This window comes from Oncorhynchus clarkii, chromosome 7, assembly GCF_045791955.1.
Source record: "Oncorhynchus clarkii lewisi isolate Uvic-CL-2024 chromosome 7, UVic_Ocla_1.0, whole genome shotgun sequence".
NCBI lineage: Eukaryota > Metazoa > Chordata > Actinopteri > Salmoniformes > Salmonidae > Oncorhynchus > Oncorhynchus clarkii.
In genome coordinates, this window is record NC_092153.1 from 8,165,727 (window position 1) to 8,183,520 (window position 17,794).

Below are 17,794 nucleotides of genomic sequence, written 5' to 3' on the forward strand. Positions count from 1 at the left end.
AGACTACAACCTCCTGTAGCAGCATCAGACACTTCAGCTAGACTACAACCTCCTGTAGCAGCATCAGACACTTCAGCTAGACTACAACCTCCTGTAGCAGCATCAGACACTTCAGTTATACATCTAGACTACAACCTCCTGTAGCAGCATCAGACACTTCAGTTATACATCTAGACTACAACCTCCTGTAGCAGCATCAGACACTTCAGTTATACATCTAGACTACAACCTCCTGTAGCAGCATCAGACACTTCAGCTAGACTACAACCTCCTGTAGCAGCATCAGACACTACAGTTATACAGCCTCCTGTAGCAGCATCAGACACTTCAGTTATACATCTAGACAACAACCTCCTGTAGCAGCATCAGACACTTCAGCTAGACTACAACCTCCTGTAGCAGCATCAGACACTTCAGCTAGACTACAACCTCCTGTAGCAGCATCAGACACTTCAGCTAGACTACAACCTCCTGTAGCAGCATCAGACACTTCAGCTAGACTACAGCCTCCTGTAGCCACATCAGACACTTCAGTTATACATCTAGACTACAGCCTCCTGTAGCAGCATCAGACACTACAGCTAGACTACAGCCTCCTGTAGCAGCATCAGACACTTCAGCTAGACTACAGCCTCCTGTAGCGGCATCAGACACTACAGCTATACATCTAGACTTCTGCCTCCTGTAGCAGCATCAGACACTACATCTAGACCACAGCCTCCTGTAGCAGCATCAGAACTACAGCTAGACTACAGCCTCCTGTAGCAGCATCAGACACTTCAGCTAGACTACAGCCTCCTGTAGCAGCATCAGACACTACATCTAGACTACAGCCTCCTGTAGCGGCATCAGACACTTCAGCTAGACTACAACCTCCTGTAGCAGCATCAGACACTTCAGCTAGACTACAACCTCCTGTAGCAGCATCAGACACTTCAGCTAGACTACAACCTCCTGTAGCAGCATCAGACACTTCAGTTATACATCTAGACTACAACCTCCTGTAGCAGCATCAGACACTTCAGTTATACATCTAGACTACAACCTCCTGTAGCAGCATCAGACACTTCAGCTAGACTACAACCTCCTGTAGCAGCATCAGACACTACAGTTATACAGCCTCCTGTAGCAGCATCAGACACTTCAGTTATACATCTAGACAACAACCTCCTGTAGCAGCATCAGACACTTCAGCTAGACTACAACCTCCTGTAGCAGCATCAGACACTTCAGCTAGACTACAACCTCCTGTAGCAGCATCAGACACTTCAGCTAGACTACAACCTCCTGTAGCAGCATCAGACACTTCAGCTAGACTACAACCTCCTGTAGCAGCATCAGACACTTCAGCTAGACTACAGCCTCCTGTAGCCACATCAGACACTTCAGTTATACATCTAGACTACAGCCTCCTGTAGCAGCATCAGACACTACAGCTAGACTACAGCCTCCTGTAGCAGCATCAGACACTTCAGCTAGACTACAGCCTCCTGTAGCGGCATCAGACACTACAGCTATACATCTAGACTTCTGCCTCCTGTAGCAGCATCAGACACTACATCTAGACCACAGCCTCCTGTAGCAGCATCAGAACTACAGCTAGACTACAGCCTCCTGTAGCAGCATCAGACACTTCAGCTAGACTACAGCCTCCTGTAGCAGCATCAGACACTACATCTAGACTACAGCCTCCTGTAGCGGCATCAGACACTTCAGCTAGACTACAGCCTCCTGTAGCGGCATCAGACACTTCAGCTAGACTACAGCCTCTTGTAGCGGGATCAGACACTTCAGCTAGACTACAGCCTTCTGTAGCAGCATCAGACACTTCAGCTAGACTACAGCCTCCTGTAGCAGCATCAGACACTACAGCTAGACTACAGTCTCCTGTAGCGGCATCAGTCACTTCAGCTAGACTACAACCTCCCGTAGCAGCATCAGAAACTACATCTAGACTACAGCCTCCTGTAGCATCATCATAAACTACATCTAGACTACAGCCTCCTGTAGCAGCATCAGACACTACAGCTATACATCTAGACTACAGCCTCCTGTAGCAGCATCAGACATTACAGATATCTCTCTGAGAGTAATGTTGACAAGTAGGAAGAGGACAGGACAGATCCACAAGACAGATGAGATGAGGTAAGAGGCGGATTGGAAGGAAGGCTTACGCTGTGTTGCATTGTCCTCCACACTGTCCTCTGGGAGCAGCAGAGAAACAGAGAAGAGAGGGATTTAATAGAAAGGCAGATGAGAGAGAGACACAGAGAGAGAAATAAAACCTATACAATGCAAGGAAGGCTATGAATACATGCATTAGTCTGGAAACCAATAGCAACCATAGAACGTGATAAATAGTTCTGGCAAGATATTCAATTCCCCTGCCTCCTCTCTCTTTGGGAGTCTAAGCACCTCTCAACTCATGTTATTACACCTGCCTCAATCATTATGTATTATAACACATTATATTAAAATTATCTTTCCAATCTACATCTTCTCTAAGACAATGTCCTGGTGTTATCATCCTGGAGGAGTAATGTACTATCCTGGAGGGGTAATGTACCATCCTGGAGGGGTAATGTATCATCCTGGAGGGAAATGTAACATCCCGGAGGGGTAATGTACCATCCCGGAGGGTTAATGTAACATCCCGGAGGGGTAATGTAACATCCTGGGCGGGTAATGTACCATCCTGGAGGGGTAATGTAACATCCTGTAGGGGTAATGTATCATCCTGGAGGGGTAATGTATCATCCCGGAGGGATAATGTATCATCCCGGAGGGGTAGTGTATGGATTTTTCAAGAATTGCTTAAAAGAAAAGTGGGTGTTGAAAATAGGTGTGTAAATATGTATTGACATGCATATGTTGTTTCCTTGAGCTCTTTGTTCCCATAAAACCCTCCATGATGTGACCACCAGGTCTTTGTTCCCATAAAACCCTCCATGATGTGACCACCAGCTCTTTGTTCCCATAAAACCCTCCATGGTGTGACCACCAGCTCTTTGTTCCCATAAAACCCTCCATGATGTGACCACCAGCTCTTTGTTCCCATAAAACCCTCCATGGTGTGACCACCAGCTCTTTGTTCCCATAAAACCCTCCAGGGTGTGACCACCAGCTCTTTGTTCCCATAAAACCATCCAGGGTGTGACCACCAGCTCTTTGTTCCCATAAAACCCTCCATGATGTTACCACCAGCTCTTTGTTCCTATAAAACCCTCCATGGTGTGACCACCAGCTCTTTGTTCCTAGAAAACCCTCCATGGTGTGACCACCAGCTCTTTGTTCCCATAAAACCCTCCAGGGTGTGACCACCAGCTCTTTGTTCCCATAAAACCAACCAGGGTGTGACCACCAGCTCTTTGTTCCCATAAAACCCTCCAGGGTGTGACCACCAGCTCTTTGTTCCCATAAAACCCTCCAGGGTGTGACCACCAGCTCTTTGTTCCCATAAAACCATCCAGGGTGTGACCACCAGCTCTTTGTTCCTATAAAACCCTCCATGATGTGACCACCAGCTCTTTGTTCCCATAAAACCCTCCATGGTGTGACCACCAGGTCTTTGTTCCCATAAAACCCTCCATGGTGTGACCACCAGGTCTTTGTTCCCATAAAACCCTCCATGATTTGACCACCAGCCCTTTGTTCCCAGAAAACCCTCCAGGGTTTGACATCAAGGTAACAGTAGAGTGAGAGAGCGCTTGAGAGGAGAGAGCACACTTATCCCTGCACACTTCACTCTCCCCTGGGGAGATGACAGGATGGTGGGAGACCGAGGCTGTGTATGAGTCAACACAGAGCCATGACCTGAACATGGAACTGAGGATTCAACTGAGAGGAGGGGCTGGGGTCCAAATGAAGCCCCATTCCCTTTATTCTGCACTACTTTTGACCGGGACCATCAAAACTAGTGCACTATATAGGGAATAGGGTGCCATTTTGGACTCAGAGAAGGACTCAGGGGATAACATAAAAGTGATTTAATCTCAAACTATCTCTCTGCTGGTTCTCTCAGTAGACAGTATGATTTCACACTTCCAGAGACTTCTATAACGTTGGTCTGATATAGAAGATTCTGGTCTCTTGTCTACATCTGAGACTAGAGTGGTTCTCTCCCTGCCACCCTTCCTTCTCCTTCCCCTAACCACAGATCTAGGATCAGATTATCCTACCCCCAACCCTAGATATCTGATACAGAAATGTCTAGAGTAGAGTATCCCTTCACTGTCCTCCTCCCTGTCCTCCTCTCTTACCAGTCTGTCCTTCTCCCTGCCTTCCTCCTTGTCCTCCTCTCTTACCAGTCTGTCCTTCTCCCTGTCCTCCTCTCTTACCAGTCTGTCCTTCTCCCTTACCAGTTTGTCCTTCTCCCTGTCCTCTTCTCTTATCAGTCTGTCCTTCACCCTGTCCTCCTCTCTTACCAGTCTGTCCTTCTCCCTTACCAGTCTCTCCTTCTCCCTCTCCTCCTCTCTTACCAGTCTGTCCTTCTCCCTTACCAGTCTGTCCTTCTCCCTGTCCTCCTCTCTTACCAGTCTGTCCTTCTCCCTGCCCTCCTCTCTTACCAGTCTGTCCTTCTCCCTGTCTTCCTCCCTGTCCTCCTCTCTTACCAGTCTGTCCTTCTCCCTGCCCTCCTCTCTTACCAGTCTGTCCTTCTCCCTGCCTTCCTCCCTGTCCTCCTCTCTTACCAGTCTGTCCTTCTCCCTGCCCTCCTCTCTTACCAGTCTGTCCTCCTCTCTTACCAGTCTGTCCTCCTATCTTACCAGTCTGTACTCCTCTCTTACCAGTCTGTCCTCCTCCCTGGCCTCATCTCTTACCAGTCTGTCCTCCCACCTGTCCTCCTCTCTTACCCGTCTGTCCTCCTCCCTGTCCTCCTATCCCACCAGTCTGTCCTCCTCCCTGGCCTCATCTCTGACCAGTCTGTCCTCCTCACTGTCCTCATCTCTTACCAGTCTGTCCTCCTCCCTGTCCTCCTATCCCACCAGTCTGTCCTCCTTCCTGTCCTCCTCTCTTACCAGTCTGTCCTCCTCCCTGTCCTCCTATCTTACCAGTCTGTCCTTCTCCCTATCCTCCTCTCTTACCAGTCTGTCCTCTTCCCTGTCCTCATCTCTTACCAGTCTGTCCTCATCCCTGTCCTCCTCTCTTACCAGTCTGTCCTCCTCCCTGTCCTCATCTCTTACCAGTCTGTCCAGGCTGGTGCCAGCGGCCGTGGTGGGTCTCTCCTCTGGGCTGTAGGGTCTGAATCGGGCGTTGAAGACATCAGAGATCCCCCTGGCTGATCTGCTGCTGCCCATCCCAGACGGCTTGGGCTGACCACACCCCTGGAACACCTGAAAGACCACATAGAGACACACCCTGTTAACTTACTGTGGAGAAAACAAACCTACTTTACAATCCGCCAGGTAGGACAGGGATACCACAGATGTGCATTAGTCATATCGAGGAGTCTTGTTATCTAAAAGGGATTACTACAATGGCAACCTCAACTCGTCAAATATCAACCGATTTGACAATAATAGCCCAGCACCATTCAGTAGACCTACAGCCCAGCACCATTCAGTAGACCTACAGCCCCATTCAGTAGACCTACAGACCCATTCAGTAGACCTACAGCCCAGCGCCATTCAGTAGACCTACAGCCCCATTCAGTAGACCTACAGCCCAGCACCATTCAGTAGACCTACAGCCCAGCACCATTCAGTAGACCTACAGCCCAGCACCATTCAGTAGACCTACAGCCCAGCGCCATTCAGTAGACCTACAGCCCAGCACCATTCAGTAGACCTACAGCCCAGCACCATTCAGTAGACCTACAGCACCATTCAGTAGACCTACAGCACAGCACCATTCAGTAGACCTACAGCCCAGCACCATTCAGTAGACCTACAGCACCATTCAGTAGACCTACAGCACCATTCAGTAGACCTACAGCACAGCACCATTCAGTAGACCTACAGCCCAGCACCATTCAGTAGACCTACAGCACCATTCAGTAGACCTACAGCACAGCACCATTCAGTAGACCTACAGCCCAGCGCCATTCAGTAGACCTACAGCCCAGCACCATTCAGTAGACCTACAGCACCATTCAGTAGACCTACAGCCCCATTCAGTAGACCTACAGACCCATTCAGTAGACCTACAGCCCCATTCAGTAGACCTACAGACCCATTCAGTAGACCTACAGCCCAGCACCATTCAGTAGACCTACAGCCCCATTCAGTAGACCTACAGCCCCATTCAGTAGACCTACAGCCCCATTCAGTAGACCTACAGCCCCATTCAGTAGACCTACAGACCCATTCAGTAGACCTACAGCCCCATTCAGTAGACCTACAGACCCATTCAGTAGACCTACAGCCCAGCACCATTCAGTAGACCTACAGCCCAGCACCATTCAGTAGACCTACAGCCCATTCAGTAGACCTACAGCCCCATTCAGTAGACCTACAGCCCAGCACCATTCAGTAGACCTACAGCCCCATTCAGTAGACCTACAGCCCAGCACCATTCAGTAGACCTACAGACCCATTCAGTAGACCTACAGCCCAGCACCATTCAGTAGACCTACAGCCCAGCACCATTCAGTAGACCTACAGCCCAGCACCATTCAGTAGACCTACAGCCCCATTCAGTAGACCTACAGCCCAGCACCATTCAGTAGACCTACAGCCCAGCGCCATTCAGTAGACCTACAGCCAAGCGCCATTCAGTAGACCTACAGCCCAGCACCATTCAGTAGACCTACAGCCCAGCACCATTCAATAGACCTACAGCCAAGCGCCATTCAGTAGACCTACAGCCCCATTCAGTAGACCTACAGACCCATTCAGTAGACCTACAGACCCATTCAGTAGACCTACAGCGCCATTCAGTAGACCTACAGAACCATTCAGTAGACCTACAGCCCAGCACCGTTCAGTAGACCTACAGCCCAGCACCATTCAGTAGACCTACAGCCCAGCACCATTCAGTAGACCTACAGCCCAGCACCATTCAGTAGACCTACAGCCCAGCACCATTCAGGAGACCTACAGCCCATCACCATTCAGTAGACCTACAGCCCAGCACCATTCAGTAGACCTACAGCACAGCACCATTCAGTAGACCTACAGCCCAGCACCATTCAGTAGACCTACAGCACCATTCAGTAGACCTACAGCACAGCACCATTCAGTAGACCTACAGCCCAGCGCCATTCAGTAGACCTACAGCCCAGCACCATTCAGTAGACCTACAGCACCATTCAGTAGACCTACAGCCCCATTCAGTAGACCTACAGACCCATTCAGTAGACCTACAGCCCCATTCAGTAGACCTACAGACCCATTCAGTAGACCTACAGCCCAGCACCATTCAGTAGACCTACAGCCCCATTCAGTAGACCTACAGCCCCATTCAGTAGACCTACAGCCCCATTCAGTAGACCTACCCCATTCAGTAGACCTACAGCCCCATTCAGTAGACCTACAGACCCATTCAGTAGACCTACAGCCCCATTCAGTAGACCTACAGACCCATTCAGTAGACCTACAGCCCAGCACCATTCAGTAGACCTACAGCCCAGCACCATTCAGTAGACCTACAGCCCCATTCAGTAGACCTACAGCCCCATTCAGTAGACCTACAGCCCAGCACCATTCAGTAGACCTACAGCCCCATTCAGTAGACCTACAGCCCAGCACCATTCAGTAGACCTACAGACCCATTCAGTAGACCTACAGCCCAGCACCATTCAGTAGACCTACAGCCCAGCACCATTCAGTAGACCTACAGACCCATTCAGTAGACCTACAGCCCAGCACCATTCAGTAGACCTACAGCCCAGCACCATTCAGTAGACCTACAGCCCCATTCAGTAGACCTACAGCCCAGCACCATTCAGTAGACCTACAGCCCAGCGCCATTCAGTAGACCTACAGCCAAGCGCCATTCAGTAGACCTACAGCCCAGCACCATTCAGTAGACCTACAGCCCAGCACCATTCAATAGACCTACAGCCAAGCGCCATTCAGTAGACCTACAGCCCCATTCAGTAGACCTACAGACCCATTCAGTAGACCTACAGACCCATTCAGTAGACCTACAGCGCCATTCAGTAGACCTACAGAACCATTCAGTAGACCTACAGCCCAGCACCATTCAGTAGACCTACAGCCCCATTCAGTAGACCTACAGCCCCATTCAGTAGACCTACAGCCCCATTCAGTAGACCTACAGCCCCATTCAGTAGACCTACAGACCCATTCAGTAGACCTACAGCCCCATTCAGTAGACCTACAGACCCATTCAGTAGACCTACAGCCCAGCACCATTCAGTAGACCTACAGCCCAGCACCATTCAGTAGACCTACAGCCCCATTCAGTAGACCTACAGCCCCATTCAGTAGACCTACAGCCCAGCACCATTCAGTAGACCTACAGCCCCATTCAGTAGACCTACAGCCCAGCACCATTCAGTAGACCTACAGACCCATTCAGTAGACCTACAGCCCAGCACCATTCAGTAGACCTACAGCCCAGCACCATTCAGTAGACCTACAGACCCATTCAGTAGACCTACAGCCCAGCACCATTCAGTAGACCTACAGCCCAGCACCATTCAGTAGACCTACAGCCCCATTCAGTAGACCTACAGCCCAGCACCATTCAGTAGACCTACAGCCCAGCGCCATTCAGTAGACCTACAGCCAAGCGCCATTCAGTAGACCTACAGCCCAGCACCATTCAGTAGACCTACAGCCCAGCACCATTCAATAGACCTACAGACCTACAGCCCAGCACCATTCAGTAGACCTACAGCCATTCAGTAGACCTACAGCCCCATTCAGTAGACCTACAGACCCATTCAGTAGACCTACAGACCCATTCAGTAGACCTACAGCGCCATTCAGTAGACCTACAGAACCATTCAGTAGACCTACAGCCCAGCACCGTTCAGTAGACCTACAGCCCAGCACCATTCAGTAGACCTACAGCCCAGCACCATTCAGTAGACCTACAGCCCAGCACCATTCAGTAGACCTACAGCCCAGCACCATTCAGGAGACCTACAGCCCATCACCATTCAGTAGACCTACAGCCCAGCACCATTCAGTAGACCTACAGCACAGCACCATTCAGTAGACCTACAGCCCAGCACCATTCAGTAGACCTACAGCACCATTCAGTAGACCTACAGCACAGCACCATTCAGTAGACCTACAGCCCAGCGCCATTCAGTAGACCTACAGCCCAGCACCATTCAGTAGACCTACAGCACCATTCAGTAGACCTACAGCCCCATTCAGTAGACCTACAGACCCATTCAGTAGACCTACAGCCCCATTCAGTAGACCTACAGACCCATTCAGTAGACCTACAGCCCAGCACCATTCAGTAGACCTACAGCCCCATTCAGTAGACCTACAGCCCCATTCAGTAGACCTACAGCCCCATTCAGTAGACCTACAGCCCCATTCAGTAGACCTACAGACCCATTCAGTAGACCTACAGCCCCATTCAGTAGACCTACAGACCCATTCAGTAGACCTACAGCCCAGCACCATTCAGTAGACCTACAGCCCAGCACCATTCAGTAGACCTACAGTCCCATTCAGTAGACCTACAGCCCCATTCAGTAGACCTACAGCCCAGCACCATTCAGTAGACCTACAGCCCCATTCAGTAGACCTACAGCCCAGCACCATTCAGTAGACCTACAGACCCATTCAGTAGACCTACAGCCCAGCACCATTCAGTAGACCTACAGCCCAGCACCATTCAGTAGACCTACAGACCCATTCAGTAGACCTACAGCCCAGCACCATTCAGTAGACCTACAGCCCAGCACCATTCAGTAGACCTACAGCCCCATTCAGTAGACCTACAGCCCAGCACCATTCAGTAGACCTACAGCCCAGCGCCATTCAGTAGACCTACAGCCAAGCGCCATTCAGTAGACCTACAGCCCAGCACCATTCAGTAGACCTACAGCCCAGCACCATTCAATAGACCTACAGCCAAGCGCCATTCAGTAGACCTACAGCCCCATTCAGTAGACCTACAGACCCATTCAGTAGACCTACAGACCCATTCAGTAGACCTACAGCGCCATTCAGTAGACCTACAGAACCATTCAGTAGACCTACAGCCCAGCACCGTTCAGTAGACCTACAGCCCAGCACCATTCAGTAGACCTACAGCCCAGCACCATTCAGTAGACCTACAGCCCAGCGCCATTCAGTAGACCTACAGCCCAGCACCATTCAGGAGACCTACAGCCCATCACCATTCAGTAGACCTACAGCCCAGCACCATTCAGTAGACCTACAGCCCAGCACCATTCAGTAAACCTACATCCCAGCACCGTTCAGTAGATCTACAGCGCCATTCAGTAGACCTACAGAACCATTCAGTAGAGCTACAGCCCAGCACCATTCAGTAGACCTACAGCCCAGCACCATTCAGTAGACCTACAGCGCCATTCAGTAGACCTACAGCCCCATTCAGTAGACCTACAGACCCATTCAGTAGACCTACAGACCCATTCAGTAGACCTACAGCGCCATTCAGTAGACCTACAGAACCATTCAGTAGACCTACAGCCCAGCACCGTTCAGTAGACCTACAGCCCAGCACCATTCAGTAGACCTACAGCCCAGCACCATTCAGTAGACCTACAGCCCAGCACCATTCAGTAGACCTACAGCCCAGCACCATTCAGGAGACCTACAGCCCATCACCATTCAGTAGACCTACAGCCCAGCACCATTCAGTAGACCTACAGCACAGCACCATTCAGTAGACCTACAGCCCAGCACCATTCAGTAGACCTACAGCACCATTCAGTAGACCTACAGCACAGCACCATTCAGTAGACCTACAGCCCAGCGCCATTCAGTAGACCTACAGCCCAGCACCATTCAGTAGACCTACAGCACCATTCAGTAGACCTACAGCCCCATTCAGTAGACCTACAGACCCATTCAGTAGACCTACAGCCCCATTCAGTAGACCTACAGACCCATTCAGTAGACCTACAGCCCAGCACCATTCAGTAGACCTACAGCCCCATTCAGTAGACCTACAGCCCCATTCAGTAGACCTACAGCCCCATTCAGTAGACCTACAGCCCCATTCAGTAGACCTACAGACCCATTCAGTAGACCTACAGCCCCATTCAGTAGACCTACAGACCCATTCAGTAGACCTACAGCCCAGCACCATTCAGTAGACCTACAGCCCAGCACCATTCAGTAGACCTACAGCCCCATTCAGTAGACCTACAGCCCAGCACCATTCAGTAGACCTACAGCCCCATTCAGTAGACCTACAGCCCAGCACCATTCAGTAGACCTACAGACCCATTCAGTAGACCTACAGCCCAGCACCATTCAGTAGACCTACAGCCCAGCACCATTCAGTAGACCTACAGACCCATTCAGTAGACCTACAGCCCAGCACCATTCAGTAGACCTACAGCCCAGCACCATTCAGTAGACCTACAGCCCCATTCAGTAGACCTACAGCCCAGCACCATTCAGTAGACCTACAGCCCAGCGCCATTCAGTAGACCTACAGCCAAGCGCCATTCAGTAGACCTACAGCCCAGCACCATTCAGTAGACCTACAGCCCAGCACCATTCAATAGACCTACAGCCAAGCGCCATTCAGTAGACCTACAGCCCCATTCAGTAGACCTACAGACCCATTCAGTAGACCTACAGACCCATTCAGTAGACCTACAGCGCCATTCAGTAGACCTACAGAACCATTCAGTAGACCTACAGCCCAGCACCGTTCAGTAGACCTACAGCCCAGCACCATTCAGTAGACCTACAGCCCAGCACCATTCAGTAGACCTACAGCCCAGCGCCATTCAGTAGACCTACAGCCCAGCGCCATTCAGTAGACCTACAGCCCAGCACCATTCAGGAGACCTACAGCCCATCACCATTCAGTAGACCTACAGCCCAGCACCATTCAGTAGACCTACAGCCCAGCACCATTCAGTAAACCTACATCCCAGCACCGTTCAGTAGATCTACAGCGCCATTCAGTAGACCTACAGAACCATTCAGTAGAGCTACAGCCCAGCACCATTCAGTAGACCTACAGCCCAGCACCATTCAGTAGACCTACAGCGCCATTCAGTAGACCTACAGCCCAGCGCCATTCAGTAGACCTACAGCGCAGCACCATTCAGGAGACCAACAGCCCAGCACCGTTCAGTAGACCTACAGCCCAGCACCATTCAGTAGACCTACAGCCCAGCACCATTCAGTAGACCTACAGCCCAGCACCATTCAGTAGACCTACAGCCCAGCGCCATTCAGTAGACCTACAGCCCAGCGCCATTCAGTAGACCTACAGCCCAGCGCCATTCAGTAGACCTACAGCCCAGCACCATTCAGTAGACCTACAGCCCAGCACCATTCAGTAGACCTACAGCACCATTCAGCAGACCTACAGCTCAGCACCATTCAGTAGACCTACAGCCCAGAGCCATTCAGTAGACCTACAGCCCAGCACCTTTCAGTAGACCTACAGCCCAGCACCGTTTAGTAGACCTACAGCCCAGCATGGGGTAGGAAGGATCAAGGAAGGAGGGGAGGAGGGGGAGGAAGGAACGGAGGAAGGGGGAGGAAGAAACAGGGGGAGAGGGGAGAGGAAGGAACGGGGGAGGAGAGGGGAGGAAGGAGCAGGGGAGGAGAGGGGAGGAAGGGACGGGCAGAGACATCTATCTCCTCAGAAACATGGGTCTGTTCTTGGAACAGCTTGACTCTCAGTCATGTCGTGATTCATACTACACTGTAATTTGTGGTTTGGCCTCGTTCAGCAGCATGGGGGTTTGAAAACCATTTCCCAATACAGGATTACATTTGAGAGAAATGTTACGAAACCATTAGGACTTTCTGAAACTCCATCATGTTGACCGTGGACTTAACTCACCCTGTCTGACTTAAATGGTATCCATTCTAGACACAAGGCCAACAGACACCAGGGTGTCAGCTGTTCTGAAGAGTCTGAACTTCTTGAACAGAACCTTACTGAATGTAAAGAGGTTCTGTTATGGAGTTCTAAATTCCAAGGCAGATAATGTTGAGTTTTACAGTCAAGTCCTGACAGTTAAAATATTTGTCCAGAATGGGCCTGATCAACAACAACAACAAAACATAGCTAGTATTTACAAACAGAGAGTTTGTCAACAAAGAGAACATTTTAAAAGTTATAATTACTCTGATGAATTGATCAACTTGCATCGTCAGGATAACAGCATTCTATATGGTAAATAATATGAAGCACTAATTAAACATGAACAGGTCGGAAACAGAGCCCTGTGGAACACCTGAGCTGTGTTTCAACACTCATACTAACCACACTAACCGCACTATTAGTGACGTGCATTGAGTATATAGTAGCTCATTGGTCATAGTGTGGACAGAAATCAGATCCAGAATCAAATCAAATTGTATTAGTCACATGTGCTGAATACAAAAGGTGTAGTAGACCTCACAGTGAACTGCTGAATACAACAGGTGTAGTAGACCTCACAGTGAAATGCTGAATACAACAGGTGTAGTAGACCTCACAGTGAAATGCCGAATACAACAGGTGTAGTAGACCTTACAGTGAAATGCTGAATACAACAGGTGTAGTAGACCTCACAGTGAAATGCTGAATACAACAGGTGTAGTAGACCTCACAGTGAAATGCTGAATACAACAGGTGTAGTAGACCTTACAGTGAAATGCTGAATACAACAGGTGTAGTAGACCTCACAGTGAAATGCTGAATACAACAGGTGTTATAGACCTTACAGTGAAATGCTGAATACAACAGGTGTAGTAGACCTTACAGTTAAATGCTGAATACAACAGGTGTAGTAGACCTCACAGTGAAATGCTGAATACAACAGGTGTAGTAGACCTCACAGTGAAATGCTGAATACAACAGGTGTAGCAGACCTCACAGTGAAATGCTGAATACAACAGGTGTAGTAGACCTCACAGTGAAATGCTGAATACAACAGGTGTAGTAGACCTTACAGTGAAATGCTGAATACAACAGGTGTAGTAGACCTTACAGTGAAATGCTGAATACAACAGGTGTAGTAGACCTCACAGTGAAATGCTGAATACAACAGGTGTAGTAGACCTAACAGTGAAATGCTGAATACAACAGGTGTAGTGGACCTCACAGTGAAATGCTGAATACAACAGGTGTAGTAGACCTCACAGTGAAATGCTGAATACAACAGGTGTAGTAGACCTCACAGTGAAATGCTGAATACAACAGGTGTAGTAGACCTCACAGTGAAATGCTGAATACAACAGGTGTAGTAGACCTTACAGTGAAATGCTGAATACAACAGGTGTAGTAGACCTCACAGTGAAATGCTGAATACAACAGGTGTAGTAGACCTCACAGTGAAATGCTGAATACAACAGGTGTAGTAGACCTCACAGTGAAATGCTGAATACAACAGGTGTAGTAGACCTCACAGTGAAATGCTGAATACAACAGGTGTAGTAGACCTCACAGTGAAATGCTGAATACAACAGGTGTAGTAGACCTCACAGTGAAATGCTGAATACAACAGGTGTAGTAGACCTCACAGTGAAATGCTGAATACAACAGGTGTAGTAGACCTCACAGTGAAATGCTGAATACAACAGGTGTAGTAGACCTTACAGTGAAATGCTGAATACAACAGGTGTAGTAGACCTTACAGTGAAATGCTGAATACAACAGGTGTAGTAGACCTTACAGTGAAATGCTGAATACAACAGGTGTAGTAGACCTCACAGTGAAATGCTGAATACAACAGGTGTAGTAGAGCTCACAGTGAAATGCTGAATACAACAGGTGTAGTGGACCTCACAGTGAAATGCTTACTTACGAGCCCTGAACCAACAATGCAGTTTAAATAAATATGGATATGAATAAGAGATAATAGTAACACGTAATTAAATAGCAGCAGTCAAAAAAGCGTCATTAAATGGTTTCCCAGCAGCATAGTTACAGTCAGCTACGCTCTGGATAACATGAAAACAGCCTAACCAGCTCTGCCAGGGCGAGTAGAATGGGCAGAGTGAGGTGTTCTTTCATTTGTGTCTGGAAGTAGCTAGCCAACGTTAGCCAGTTAGCTTCCGTGCATGATTGCCGTTGAACGCTCGGATCAACTCTACTCCTCGGCCATAGCGTCCAGAATGGCTCTGAGAGCGAAATGCTCTGAATTTACAGAAAGACAATCTGACAATGCTGTTGTCTTTACCTTAGCTGAAACTGTCATGTTGTTGTCTTTACCTTAGCTGAAACTGTCATGTTGTTGTCTTTACCTTAGCTGAAACTGTCATGCTGTTGTCTTTATCTTAGCTGAAACTCTCATGGTGTTGTCTTTACATTAGCTGAAACTGTCATGCTGTTGTCTTTACCTTAGCTGAAACTGTCAGGTTGTTGTCTTTACCTTAGCTGAAACTGTCATGTTGTTGTCTTTACCCTAGCTGAAACTGTCATGCTGTTGTCTTTACCTTAGCTGAAAATGTCATGCTGTTGTTTTTACCTTAGCTGAAACTGTCAGGTTGTTGTCTTTACCCTAGCTGAAACTGTCAGGTTGTTGTCTTTACCTTAGCTGAAACTGTCATGCTGTTGTCTTTACCTTAGCTGAAACTGTCAGGTTGTTGTCTTTACCTTAGCTGAAACTGTCAGGTTGTTGTCTTTACCTTAGCTGAAAATGTCATGCTGTTGTTTTTATCTTAGCTGAAACTGTCATGCTGTTGTCTTTACCTTAGCTGAAACTGTCAGGTTGTTGTCTTTACCTTAGCTGAAACTGTCATGTTGTTGTCTTTACCCTAGCTGAAACTGTCATGCTGTTGTCTTTACCTTAGCTGAAACTGTCATGTTGTTGTCTTTACCTTAGCTGAAAATGTCATGTTGTTGTCTTTACCCTAGCTGAAACTGTCATGTTGTTGTCTTTACCCTAGCTGAAACTGTCATGTTGTTGTCTTTACCCTAGCTGAAACTGTCATGTTGTTGTCTTTACCTTAGCTGAAACTGTCATGTTGTTGTCTTTACCTTAGCTGAAACTGTCAGGTTGTTGTCTTTACCCTAGCTGAAACTGTCAGGTTGTTGTCTTTACCTTAGCTGAAACTGTCATGCTGTTGTCTTTACCTTAGCTGAAACTGTCAGGTTGTTGTCTTTACCTTAGCTGAAACTGTCAGGTTGTTGTCTTTACCTTAGCTGAAACTATCATGCTGTTGTCTTGCATGGTCATGATTGCTTCAGAGATCTTCACATCTATGGGTTCCATGATGGCTTCGATGTTGAAGGGTCCCTCCAGCCGGTCAGCTACCAGCAACATGGCATCTGTAACAACACACACACACACACAGAGGTGACATTAGATCTGACAGCGTACACACACACACAAACACACACACACACACACACACACACACACACACACACACACACACACACACACACACACAGATCTTCTCGAGGGACTTTGAACTCAGTAAGGGCATAGAGAACATCAAAGAGTAATTGTTAATTCAACAGCCTCCTAATTAACACGAACAAAAAAGACGAATTGTGAATTAGTCTTCAGTAAAACAGCTGAGAAAACAGTTCTGATATCTGTGGAACAGATACTCTGTATAATTGTAATGACATGAAGATAACAAACAAGCTGTTATTAATTATGAAGACATGAAGATAACAAACAAGCTGTTATTAATTATGAAGACATGAAGATAACAAACAAGCTGTTATTAATTGTGAGGACATGAAGATAACAAACAAGCTGTTATTAATTATGAAGACATGAAGATAACAAACAAGCTGTTATTAATTATGAAGACATTAAGATAACAAACAAGCTGTTATTAATTGTGAAGACATGAAGATAATAAACAAGCTGTTATTAATTGTGAAGATAATAAACAAGCTGTTATTAATTGTGAAGATAATAAACAAGCTGTTATTAATTGTGAAGACGTGAAGATAACAAACAAGCTGTTATTAATTATGAAGATAACAAACAAGCTGTTATTAATTGTGAAGACGTGAAGATAACAAACAAGCTGTTATTAATTGTGAGGACATGAAGATAACAAACAAGCTGTTATTAATTGTGAGGACATGAAGATAACAAACAAGCTGTTATTAATTGTGAGGACATGAAGATAACAAACAAGCTGTTATTAATTGTGAGGACATGAAGATAACAAACAAGCTGTTATTAATTGTGAGGACATGAAGATAACAAACAAGCTGTTATTAATTGTGAAGACATGAAGATAATAAACAAGCTGTTATTAATTATGAAGATAACAAACAAGCTGTTATTAATTGTGAGGACATGAAGATAACAAACAAGCTGTTATTAATTGTGAAGACATGAAGATAACAAACAAGCTGTTATTAATTGTGAGGACATGAAGATAACAAACAAGCTGTTATTAATTGTGAAGACATGAAGATAACAAACAAGCTGTTATTAATTGTGAAGACATGAAGATAACAAACAAGCTGTTATTAATTGTGAAGACGTGAAGATAACAAACAAGCTGTTATTAATTGTGAAGACGTGAAGATAACAAACAAGCTGTTATTAATTGTGAAGACGTGAAGATAACAAACCAGATGTTATTAATTGTGAAGACATGAAGATAACAAACAAGCTGGTATTAATTGTGATCAGTTAAAAGCTGCATTTCATTGTCTATCTGTGTTTGCCAAGAGTTCCTGATTCCTCTCCGGCATCTAGGTCATCAGGCTGCTGATTATCCCCCAACACCTGTCACCA

At 47.4% G+C, this 17,794-nt stretch overlaps 1 protein-coding gene across 1 annotated transcript in view; it reads right to left on the minus strand.

Annotated features, from left to right (window-relative positions):
- Positions 1 to 17,794, minus strand: part of LOC139413995 (glypican-6-like) — a 188,303-nt gene that overhangs the window by 49,124 nt on the left and 121,385 nt on the right. The window contains exons 3-5 of the mRNA XM_071161880.1: positions 16,220 to 16,350; positions 5,181 to 5,330; positions 2,175 to 2,204 (exon numbers count right to left, since the gene is read on the minus strand). Of these exons, the coding sequence (XP_071017981.1) occupies positions 2,175 to 2,204; positions 5,181 to 5,330; positions 16,220 to 16,350 (311 nt within the window). The remainder of the gene's footprint in view (positions 1 to 2,174; positions 2,205 to 5,180; positions 5,331 to 16,219; positions 16,351 to 17,794) is intronic.